The 13,162-nt window shown below is 37.7% G+C and overlaps 1 protein-coding gene across 1 annotated transcript in view; it reads right to left on the reverse strand.

Annotated features, from left to right (window-relative positions):
• Positions 1-13,162, reverse strand: part of VWA8 (von Willebrand factor A domain containing 8) — a 197,883-nt gene that overhangs the window by 131,520 nt on the left and 53,201 nt on the right. Inside the window, exons 13-14 of the mRNA XM_014966088.1 lie at positions 7,009-7,169; positions 5,665-5,778 (exon numbers count right to left, since the gene is read on the reverse strand). Of these exons, the coding sequence (XP_014821574.1) occupies positions 5,665-5,778; positions 7,009-7,169 (275 nt within the window). The remainder of the gene's footprint in view (positions 1-5,664; positions 5,779-7,008; positions 7,170-13,162) is intronic.

Raw genomic sequence — 13,162 nt, forward strand, 5'->3', positions numbered from 1 at the left:
GTTAAAATACAACATCATAACACAAACCAACACTTCACTGCTTGCCTTATAAAGGCTCTGTGCTACCTTTGCAGTATCTGTCTCAGTGAAGTCATGGATGATTACAGAAGATATTCTACACAGAAATCTTGGATATGCGTAGAACTTGAACACACTTTCTCTTAATCTCTGAACCTGTTCATGACAATGAATCATACAATCATTAAATGAATAAGGAATCAGCAGCTATAAATTCCTTCTATGTAAAAGATCATTAAGGACCATCTGTCACTTTCTCAAGGGCATTATTTTTTTAATTCTTCCTCAAACTCATAAACAAAAATACTTCGTTTCCTCAAATGAGTGAATGTCATCTTACTCTGTTTCCCAACTTAACTCCACACAGCTAAACTGGGACAAGAAAGAATAGAGGAGAAAGTACTCTGGGCCCACTGCTAGTTACCTTGCAGCTTACAAGCTTTCAGCAGGCCAAGGAGTATCCCAAAATCTCACGAAGGCAAATGTCCTGCTTCCCCTCGTCAGTCCTGACAGAGCTATTGCACCCACCCAAGTCTGAAGCCCTTCTCAGAAAAACGCTAGTAGACATGACAGACGTAAAGATGTACAGAAATAACAGTGAACAACTCAATGACAATAATTAACACCATTTAAAATAAGAATATATTTTAATTAGCTCTGAAAAAGGTAATGAAACTTTTAAAATGAAGTTGTCCAAAAAATATAATTTATGAATAATAGTGTTTTAACCTGAAAAACTTGAAATCAGCCTGAAAACCAAACAATACTTTCTTTTTTGTCCAGCACTCCTAATAACACTGCCATGGGTTAAGCACGTTCACATTCACTACTGTAATACTGTTTACATTCATATTCAGAGGCATGTGATTTCTTTAGACCACAGTGTGATCTGAAACACCATCACCTTATTTAAAAAACACCCCAACCCCAACCCCAAATTACGCCAGGGGAAATTCAGGTTAGATATTAGGAAACATTTCTTTACTGAAAGGGTTGTCAGGCATTGGAATGGACTGCCCAGGGACGTGGTGGAGTCACCATCCCTGGAGGTATTTAAGAAACGTGTAGACATGGTTCTTCAGGGCATGCTCTAGTGCCCAATATTATTGGTTTGTCGTGGGCTGCTGAGTGGGTGGGTGATGGTTTTTTTTTGGTTTGGTTGTTGTTGTGTGTTTAGGTGGTGGGTGGTGGGTTGTTGTGGGTTGTTTTTTTTTTGTTTTTTTTTTTTTTTTTTTTTGTGGTTGGACTCGATGATCTCTGAGGTCCCTTCCAACCACCACAATTCTGTGATTCTGTGATTCTGTGAATTATCAGGGTTGGAAATTAAGTTTTAAGATTGTGCAGTATTCTCCTTTCTATTCTCCTACACATATGAGTAATACTATTGTTGAAGCACTAAAAGTTAAAGGGACTAAAACTTTAAAAAAATATGTGTTTTTTTACTATCAAATATTTTCATATAGGAGCATGAAAACTTAGTACAAAATACATCTTGCTTGTCTGATGAGAGATCCCCTAAAACTTTCTATTAATACCTCTATTTTTTCTCTTCTTAGAAATAGGAAAAATCATTAGGTGTGTCAAATCCTCTTACAAACACACTGAAAAAAATGTTTACGGAAGTTTTGGCTCATTGTTTACAAACAGTATTCTTTTTCTGTAAAATAAGTGTTTTAAAATTCCATTCACAAAGTACTGAGTCCAAGTAATCTCCTAAAAAGTATTAGCAGTTGTTCTCTTCCATTATGAAAGACATATTTGTGTTTATGTAACTTACAACAGCATCTGGCCGCCTCATTAGTGAATCTTAAATTAAGAGAACAGGGAGCAACAGTGAGTTATTTCATATTTATGAATGATTAGAAGTAGCACAGAAAACACAAACTGCAAACGATGCTACCAATAGTCACTATAATCAAGAACACTTACACACAGCAAAGCTGACCCAAAATGAGGGGGGGGAAAACATGGTCCATGTTCTCAGTTTCTACATGGTCCATGTTCTCAGTTTCTCTTGCATATGGCAGGAAGGTACCAGCTTTTCTCCATCACAACTGCCTTCCAGCCTCCAGCTATTCTTTTTCTGAAATCTTGAAGATGGTCCTGCCCTCTCCTAATCCAATGATTTCCTAATGAAGCTTTTGGCTTCTTTCTTTCAAATTCTAGTCTCTCAGAAATACTCTTTTTTCTCTTGATCTCACATTGCCTCTGTTTATGACTATTTTCAGCTACTTCATTTAGGTCCTGTCTGACTGCTTATACATTTAAAGCTCCATCACGCACTTTCACTGAATCATTGATGGGTCTCTTGGTATGACTTTTCCCTCTTCCACTGTTTTGCATAAGAACTACGTCAGTACATGAGATCAGACAGATTATAAAAAGGTTAATAACAAAATAAAAAAGTTACTTTTGTAACTGTGTAGTATATATTCTTTGTACCATTTTTAAAATATGTATATTGATTCCCGATATACAAATCATAGAATCATAGAATCATTGAGGTTGGAAGAGACCCTTGGGATCATCGAGTCCAACCATCTACCCTACTCTAGGCCTCAGAATGAATGAGACTGGAGAGGGGGGAGTCCGAATAATGTCCTGATTCAAACAAAACTTGAAACCACCTACCCTAGGGAGCTTCCTTATTGGAAAACAATCTCGATGTATTGCTCAGCAAACATTTCAGAATCAGTTGCAGCAGAACTGGGAGTGACAGTGTCTATTCTGCAGGCCCGGCAAAAAGCACCTATGCTGAAATTAATTTAGTCAAATCCAGAAAATTGGGATAAGTAAAGCTCCCTTCTCATCTTGCTCTAAACATCAGAAATGTAGCCACGGCCATTGACACACAGCAAAAGATGTAGTATTTCTCATCATCATGGAAGGCATCTTCCAATCACAATTCAGAAGTAAGAATTTGCGCAGCTGATCTGCTAATAAATTCAATGCATTCTCTAAAACATGTCCACAAGGCAATCTTTTGCAGGCAAATAAAGGATACTTAGCACCATCCTGTTTTCTTACGCTGTGATTAAATCAGCTGTCAGGACCCAGATATCATTGGATGAGAAGTCTTCTCTGGAGAGAAGACCTAATTCTAAACAACCATTCCGCACCACTGGAAGGTACTGAAGGAACCGCTGCTGAAAAGGATGAGTAGAAAGGAGGACTGTGGTCCCAGAATCAAAGAGCAACTATTGACATTGCGTCCTGGAGCCAGTGAAAGGTAGTGAGGTTTGCAGAATATGTAAGAGACCACAACCAAGATGACATCCTGGAATACCTTCAGCTCCTCAAGGGCTGACGAGAACAGTGCCCTCTCTACAGAGGAGTAGTTCACTGATGCCAAAGAAGGCCATCGCCAAAGCCAAAGAAGCAGATACATGTTTGCATTACTTTATTCTGGCTTCTTTTGAGTAAGTTAATACAGGAGAAAGTTGAACAAGGGCCAGATGGAACATTTTGCTCAGAAGAAGGTGGGATTCTCAGTGCAATGGACTTCAGCTAATTCAGTCCAAAAAATTTCATCTATATCCAAGATGGTGCTAAATGGTCACACTGAGCTTCCAGATGCAAGAATGCCTATTCAGTGGGGTTTTTGTTTGGTTTTTTGTTTTTAAGATCAAGTACTAATCACAAATGTTTTCCTGTCTAAGACAACAGACACCCTGCATTTATGGATTAGAGAGTGAAAGCTAACTCTCAGTGGAGTAGATCAATTAGGGCTTAACAATTCACACTAAATTATGTTGCAAAATATTAAGGTGGATAGGTAAAATCTGTCCATTGCTATCTGAATGAAAGGGGACACCCTTCTGAGGCAAAGCCAAAGACTTTCAGAGCCTCCAAAGCAGTCACAAGCAATGTACAATTTCCACTGAACAGTGGAACCAAAAGGTTACTCAATGACACCAAAGGGAAGGAAAGTGTGTACAGAGGTGGCACTGTAAGACAGGTCTGCAGAATAGTCATTAAAGAAGACAGCTTGGACAGTCCTCATGGTCTAACAGATAACGAAGGTTATAAAGGAGTCCACTGCCAAGACAGCCATAGTTAGAACAAGAGGGAGACAGGGAATCCAGATGGAAAGCTCTATTGTTGTGAGAGAGTTTTGATCCAGGAAGAGAGGCAGTACTGAAGATGAATATGTGATGAATTTTCCAGGTTTCTGGAGTATGTTGGCATGAACTAAAGGGTAACACACAGTAAGCAAAATAGCTCAGCCACTGCCATTCTGTCTGAAAGCACCTGGGACAGGACCATGAACACAGAGCAGGGAGAAGGAGACTCACAATGACCAGATGCATTTTGAGTACGAAGTCTAATGCAAAGCTGGGATACAATCCAAGATGGATCCTTGGAGCTTTTTTTTTTTTGCTTTTCTTTTCAAAGTCTGGGCTTAAAATCCTGATAAACAGAACACTTCCCCAGTACACAGTTCTTCGCTCATGTAAAACAAATGCAGGAAATGCCCATCTAGCTGGGTATTCGGCCTCAGCAGCGTGGATACAAATTGCAACAAATAGGCTTAGATTACACTACACACACAAAAAAAATCCAAATAAACAATATGGAAGACTTAAAATGAAGTTTGGTTTGTTTTGTTTTTTAAAAAAAAAAAAAAACCAACAAAAAAACCACCAACAAAAAGCCAACAGAGTATTTTGGATCAAAAGGGAATCAGAAATAACAAAACACCAGACATTAAAAGAAAAACAGCTCTTTTAAAGGGTAGACTACGAAAGAGGTCAAAGTAAAAAAAAAAAAAACAACTGTATTCAGTGAGAGAATGAGAGAAATGGGGTATCACATCATGAATGCATCCCTATCATAACTGATAAGGCCTCTTCAAAGCTTGGGCAGATGCACACCCTCCAGTGCAAGTATGAGCATGGATCTGATACAAAACTTCAACTGTTTTTTAAGTGGTTAGAGCCATTTAAGAATCACAGTATGTTTAGCTCCTTATATATATTACTGAATATTAGATTGCAGTTATTTTGATGTACACTCAACAATATCCCTCCCATTAACTACAACTGGTCAGCAGTGTTTGACTCTGTATCAAGTAAGGCCATCAGAAAACGCTTCTATCCATGGAATGTTTCTAGCAGACAAGTGGAAGTGAAGAAACAAAAAGAATAAGCATAATGGGTCCCAACCCATCCTTAGGATTTCCTGCCCCATATTAGTTGTAAATTATCAAGCAGCTTTCTAGCTTATGAGAGAAGAAGAAAGTAACAGGTTGTATTTAACTTCAAGTTAGCTTTATTTTCCAACACTCTTAATAAAACGTTACAACATTAAATAATATATACCTCTATGTCTATGCTTTTATGTAATTTTTCTTCAATTTCTAACTCTTTTTGCTAAAGGATATTGAATGTTTTCCTTTTAGTTCCAGCACTCTAAACAGGATATAATTTCCTCATGCCACAAAAAGAAAAAAGCTCATGAGGAAATTGACGTTTGAAATACGTTTCTCTTGGTGATTAGAAGGTATCAATTTAATAGGGAAGCATTTTGCATGATGTTTATGTTAAAAAAACCACCACACAACCGAAAAAAAAAAAAAAAAAGGAGATCAAGCTCCCTAGAGGATAAAATGCTGTTTGCATTATATAGTCATAGCTGACACTTTACCTTTCCTGTAGTTGTTCGTCAGAGATTTGTAATTCTTCTTTTAAGTTTTGGTATCTATCTGCCCTCAACAACCTGGTGCCATCATAGAGAGTCAGTTCTCTGTCATGTATTAATCTGTTCGAAAATAAAGAGTTAGAAGAGTTAGCTTTATCTAGCCTTTGATTACTTTTAAAAATACTTGTAACAACTAATGCTTTTTTTAAAAGGTACCTCAACACAGGTCATAGTAGTAAGGAAAAGTTCCACCAATTTAAGGTGCATCCAGGTGTGGAGGTAAAATAATACACCCGAGTAAACAGTTTCAGTGCATAGTCAGTCAGTCAACTTGGTTTAAATAGATATGGTAAGAAAATGAAAAATAAAAAATCCTGTCTTACCAGTAGAGTGTGCATAAATGGCATGAAACAGCCATTTCGTTATACTTGTACCAAGTAACATACTTCTGTTTTGTTTCTTGAAGCAATATATTTCAGTAGGTTTTACTGATTAGCATACATACAGACCCAACTTTCATTTTCTTAATGCAGAAGTTGATTAGATATAACGCGTGCACAGAAGGAAAATCAGAAGGCAAAGCTAAACTGATTAAAAAGGGAAAAAACAGGGAAGCATAATTCTCTCTTCTGCACTTATGTGCATATATATTAGGAAAGAAGGCACAAAATGGTTTTGGTACAACTGCTTTTAAGCTGATGATGTCCTTTAAGTTTGCAAAAGGCAAACAAAATCAGAGAAAAACTTCACTTGACAGTATAGACTAATATTAACATAGTATTTGCTATTATGCAAATAGCATAAACTTCTGCAAAGTTTAATTTATTTTTTATTGAATTATGAAATGATGTTTAGAGAGATTTCTTTGAAGTCAATACAAAGTATGCTTTTGCATGTAACTGTAATGATCACATTTTATTTAGAAGCAGAATGCAAAGTATTTTAAACATTTTGTGACATCTTACATTTTTACATTATTGTGCAACTATTACTAATTCTAAGATTTCATGAGTTTAGAGTAAAATATAGCTCATTCTTCAATTCAGACTTATATTCTGTATTAACAAAGAGTTGAAATTTCCAGTATTATTATAGATTTACCAAGAACACGAAAGAACTGCTTCTGCTTTTCAGTATGACTGATCATTACATGACATCATATCAGACTGACTGTATCAGACTGATCAGACTGATCATTATGTATTCTATGAATCTTCAATACTCAGCTCGATTTTTACAATGTTCTTGAAGTTATAAAGCCACATTCACCAGAAGGAACTGAATTTCTCAGTATGCATGCACTCAATAAACAATCCTGCGCACCCAACTTATCCGTGCTCACATCCTGACCTTTGAAGTACAGCTAGAGTGCCAGGGTTAATTCGATGAATGCCATCAAGAATAACAAGCTTTCCTTCCAGGGCAGCAGTAACAAGTGGTGATGGCCTCCAAGCAGTGTCTCCATTAGGAAGAGTGTACCTTTGCTGTAGTAAATCTCTAGCCGTCATATCCTGTAAGTATCAATTCATCAGAATACATTTATGCTCTATTTTCTTCATCTACAAGTACATGCTTTCTCTTTAAAAAAATGCATTATGTTTTTCCTGAGAATATACTCAAAGAGGATTATCAGGAAATCTTCAATTACTTTTCCAAAGAGTTTTCGAAATACCCACACGAATCTACACAGACTGTGATAAACAGTCTTTGGAAGTTCTAGACTTGGCCAATATCACCTCTTTCAAACCAGAACAAAAGCCCTTTTTTTGCCCCCTTAAACATAGTGCAAGCGTATCACAACTTGTACACAGCTCTGTGTACAGAAGGGGGCAGCAATTTACACCTGGAAGAAACAAGAGACATTTATTTCATATAGAAGTAGTCGCCTGAAAGAGCAAAGATTTCATCATTAATCTTGAACACAAACCAGCGTGACATTCCACCTCAGCAGGAAAATGCAGTGGAAGCATCAGAGAATAAAGGACAGAGGAAGGAAAAAAAGCCAGTAACATACAAAGTATTAAAAGTACATAGCATATCACAAAATAATACTTGAGGGATAAATCAAAACCAAAGACAAAACCTAGCACATCCTCCAGCACACATATTTTAGATGCTCCATTACAACAGGTAAGCACTAGAGCAACACAGACGTAGTAAGCATTTCATAACCTGGAAGATGAAATTCCTTCCTCAGGCTGTGCTATGAATACAACTTAAATCTAAAATCAGATGAGAAAAATATTTTCTATTGTAGCCGTAGCTTTTGCATATGTCCTTTTCACAACTATAAACCCTTTGAACTTTAGAGAATAAAAATAGAACGCATTACGTCATATGCGCTGAATCATTTCCTCTTTTTACATTTCCTTAAAAGCCTTAAAATAACAGGACAAAGTCTGGTTCCTTCGTTGCTTCCACATTTGTAAAATTTAAAGCCACACATTCAAATCCACAAAACCAGAATGTATTTTTATTGTTGTCTTTTTATTTTTTTTTACTGCTGTCTTTGCTCTTTTCTATTTTGTTAATGAATTAAATTAAAAGCAGAACAGGAAACATTTTTATCAAAGTCAGAGAAAAATATAAGTGTTTGTAGGACTTGCAACAGAAGTGTGTGTTCAGTAGCTAGTAAATTCTATATAACTGAACATTTAACTAACACTTTTTCTGACGATTTGCCTCTAGAGGAATGAAACAAGGTACAGTGTGAATTGATCAGGAGCCTAGTATGCTATATAGAATGTCCATCTCTAATACCAAAAACCACTTGAGAACCATGAGTTAATTTTCTGGAGATAAGCTCAGAAATGTATTTTGCTGCAAAATATTTTCTGAAATATGAAATGAATGTTTATATCATAATTTAAATGGTTGAATGATATTCAATTTTATGATGCATTAAAAAGAAGTGTCATTCACTAACGCCTGCACAGTTTCTGTAAGGGATTTGTTTTACGGCTAAGTATCTGACCAGTGATTTATTTACTCTAAACCAATTTTTAATACATGATATTAAAAATATGCATTATGAGATACAGTGTTATAATACTCTAAACACTAAAAATCCCTCCCTTTGGAGGGGAGGTAATAAAAATACATCCATTATATCCCCCCCCCCCCATTTTGGGCAAAGCAATGGCAACATTATATCATTATATTGCCTTGTGAAACAAAATGCTTCCTTTAATTTCTAACAGCCAATGTAACATGTAACTTATGTGTTTTACATTGCATTGTTTATTTCCTAAAATGTCTTGTATACAAAAAAAAAAGAAGTTTATGAGAGAAAACAAGTAGGATAACTTCTATGTCACCTCCTTTAGCAGCTATAGCAATACAAGCCTCCAATCTAGCCGTTTTTCATGGCTTGCAGTGATAATCATGTTCTTGGCACTTACGAGGTGAAAAATCTCTGTTTCCTGCTTTTTATGCCAATTTGGACTCATATTTTGTTAGTATTTCTCAAATAAAGAATTGGAAGGAATTTGTAAAGAAAAATGAGATCATGCAAAAAAAAAGAGAAATAAAAAGAAATCCTAGAAACAAAAACATCGCAATACACAAACACCAGCGATGTGTTTAAAAAACTGGTTTTGCTGGGGAAGAAAAAGAGCAAGTCGCTGGAAAACTGTTTTAACACCACTTTGAATACTGTGGGTTTTTTCCCTCTGAAACTCTGGGGGGAGAAAATGTTTTATTTTAGACAATTTAAACCAAAAGTTCCCTAACGACAGTCCACAAAGAATGAGCTGGCTGCTGCTTCTCATTTGCTGTTGCTTAACTGCATTAAGAGACAACATAAAAACAAACCTTTCCTAATCAGGATGAATTTCCTTTTGTCAGCAATTTGCCTACATGGAATTACATATAATGAGAACTCCATATAATGATGTCAGATATCACAAATGAGACAGGAATTGTTCTCTGAGTCAACTGTTAGTACAAGAGATGATCTATGTGCTAAAGGTTTGGGAACCCTCCGTTTAGATAAATTTGATTCTCATCTCACAACACAAAAGCTTTTGGAGGCTTTTTTTCCCTGTGAAATCAATATAAAGAGCTATGCTTTTTCACACTATTCAAACCCTTAAATCAACTTCATAAGGAAAGAATGATGAAGCAAATATTAAAGGTAAACATTATATATATGTAAAAAAAAATCTAAAAATTCATTTCTTCACAGAGCTTAAAGAAAAACAGAGCTATTGCTTCAGACCAAGGATATGTGTCCCACTACTTATTCTTGTGCCTGCAGAAATTGTTGCAAAATAAAAATGAGCCATAGGACAAATAAAAGCCTCCTTAATTTTAGAAATGGATTTATGACAATATGGTGTCTCTCTCAAAAAATCAAAAAGACACTTTTTTGAACCAAAGTAGAAAAACCTGCTAAATTTACAGCATTATCAAACTTCTCATAGCCTTCATTGCTGAATTACTGTATGAATTAATGCATTTAACATTTGTACTGGCATTAAATTATCCTATTATTTTGCTATGCAAAACCCCCAATATGTTATTACATATTTTAAGAAAAACAAGTGCATTCTTAAAATTTATCAGAAGATGTATAGCTCAGCTACATTCAATCATTTTTTATACACTGCTTCTGGTACAAACTTTTGAGATCACGTAAGCCATTGTACATAGGAAATATTTATACATATGAGTACACATGTGGATCTTACGTAGACTTGAGTACACAGGAACTTACAGTGAACAATGAGCCCACACAATGCCTTAGTGATACTGTTGGATATCACCAAAAAGCCTCTATAAAAACCATCTGCCCTTTGAACTTGATCAAACCCTCGTGAAAGAGGGTTAAACCCTTGGCCTACATTTTATTTCTGTAGGTATTACAGAAATAAATGCGTCTGTCTTTCCCTCTGAAAGATGTTTACTGAGTAACTAATTTAATTGTCAGCTCTTCTCAAGTGTCTCCAAAAAGGAAGTCTTCTGCTCCTATTCAGTGAAGCCCTACTAAATAAAAGTGGGATGCTGAAAGACAGCGGCCATGTTTTTAACCAAATAATTGTCTAATTTTGCTTGGGAATACTGTATTATGTGCAGCAAAACAAGGGCTAGATTGTGCCCGTTCTTCAGCAGGTTTGTCAAGTTGCAAGTTATTTTCCTGGCATCATTTAAAAATGTGTTTACAGTGACATGTGCATAGAGAAGTATATAGGCTGGATGGACACATTCAGTTCCGGCTCAGAAAATAGAAACTTATCTTAATAAACCACTGTAGAGAAGGTAATAGGCACTGCTGGGAATCCAGGTATATTACCATGAACAGACCATTGCATTGATGTGGCTTTTTAGCTTTGGAACCCCAATCTGCTTGCGCCTGCCCATGATAAAGCGTAAGAAAAAGGCACAAGTCATGTAAGTCATGGAATTGTCGGAGCTGGAAAGGACCTCTAGAGATCATTTAGTCCAACGCCCCTGACAAAGCAGGATTGCCCAGAGCACATCACTCAGGACTGCATCCAGGGGGGTCTTGAAGATCTCCAGAGAAGGGGACTCCACGACCTCCCTGGGCAGCCTGTTCCAGGGCTCTGTCACCCTCACCGGAAAGAAGTTTTTCCTCATATTTGAATGGAACTTCCTATGTTCCAGATTGAGCCCGTTGCCCCTCATCCTGTCACTGGGAGCCACTGAAAAGAGTTTGGCTCCATCCTCTTTCAACCTACCCTTTAGATACTTGTAAACATAGGTAAGGTCTCACCTCAGCCTTCTCTTCTCGAGGCGAAAGAGCCCCAGCTCTCTCAGCCTTTCCTCATAAGGGAGACGCTCAATCCCTCACTCACCTTTGTAGCCCTACGCTGGACTCTCTCCAGCAGTTCCCTGTCCCTCTTGAACTGGGGGGCCCAGAACTGGACGCAGTATTCCAGTTGTGGCCTCACCAGGGCAGAGTAGAGGGGAAGAATGACCTCCCTCGACTTACTGGTCACACTCTTCCCTACACAGCCCAGGATTCCATTGGCCCTCTTGGCGACAAGGGCACATTGCTGGCTCATGGGTAATTTCCTATCTAACAGGACCCTCAGACCTTTTTCCTCAGAATTGCTTTCCAGCAGGTCTAAAGGTTCCTATCAGACCGTTTTCCTCAGAATTGCTTTCCAGCAGGTCTACCCCTAACCTATATTGGTGTCTGGCATTCTTCCTTCCCAGGTGAAGGACCTTCTACTTGCCCTTGTTGAACCTCATTAGGTTCTTCTCTGCCCAGCTCTCCAGCCTGTCCAGGTCACACTGTATGGCAGCACAGCCCTCTGGAGTGTCAGCCACCCCTCCCAGTTTGGTATCATCAGCAAACTTGCTGAGGATACCCTTTGTCCCCTTGTCCAGGTCATTGACGAGTCAGTCATCTGCCTGACTCCATCTACGCAGACGCAATTTCAGAGTCTGGGCCTTTATCAGCTGAAGCCACACAGGGGGAAGGAAAAGCAGTGGGATCCTGTCTGGGGAGGTTCTCAACCACGCAGGAAAACACAAAATGGACCGGCTTTCTTTCTTCATCATCAGTAATATTTCTCTTTTCTGTTTTCTCTTGGTTTCTGTGTGTTTCAAACCTTCAACCTCACCAGCCATTTCTCTCTCCCCACATGCCATTGCACTCCCAAATTAGCTGTCACTGCCATTTCTTTCTCCGTGTTTTATGGGAAAAATTTAAACAAGCAAAGGGATGGAAGAAAGACCAATATACTGTATTAAATCTGATGCTAATGTTCCCCTTCAGCATTGCCAATTACCACTTACAACTGTAAATCCTGTGATATTTAGTGTATTTTGACTCACAAGGTCATGGGAGACTCTTGACTTCAGATTTTATTTGAGAGTGTTTTCATTCCTCGGGGTTATGGAGGAAAAAAAAAAACCTTACATGTGTGATCCCTAATGTGAAAACCCAGCAAATTAATTAATTCTACTTTTTAATCTTGCAATTTTTCAGTTTATGTCATGATGTTGGAGTGTATCAAGATTTAAGACTGACAATTCTTTCCAAGCACATACTGAGTGACCACCGGCTACGGGAGATCACTGTTAAGCATGAGATTGGGGTTTGTAAAAAAAGCTAGTGCTGTGACAAAGCCTGAAGCACTTTCTGGGTGAAATCAAAGGGAAACCCCCTAAACATACAGCAGCCCCACTGTGCCATGTTTACCATTCTCCAAGACAACTGACAGCTCCAAAACCTTCATTCCCTTATTATTCTGCATGTCCAACCTTCCAGAAACCATTACCACTACTTTTATGTTAATCTTTTTAAATACAAACTTTACATTTTACTCAGTAAAAACACTCACTCTACCCTTACTTTTTCAATTACTGTTAACTTATTCCTCTAACTCATAAAAAACGCAGCTACAACAATAAGGTCCCCGTCACCACCTTCAAAGCCCATGGACACCCTTAAGATTTCTCCAGTTCTTCCTTCTTGTCATTTTACCCCATGACAGCCATTCTGAACCAACTATGTCAACTGCCTCTGCCTCTC

The sequence above is a fragment of the Calidris pugnax genome, unplaced genomic scaffold (assembly GCF_001431845.1).
Source record: "Calidris pugnax isolate Ruff unplaced genomic scaffold, ASM143184v1 scaffold20, whole genome shotgun sequence".
NCBI classification, from domain to species: Eukaryota; Metazoa; Chordata; class Aves; order Charadriiformes; family Scolopacidae; genus Calidris; species Calidris pugnax.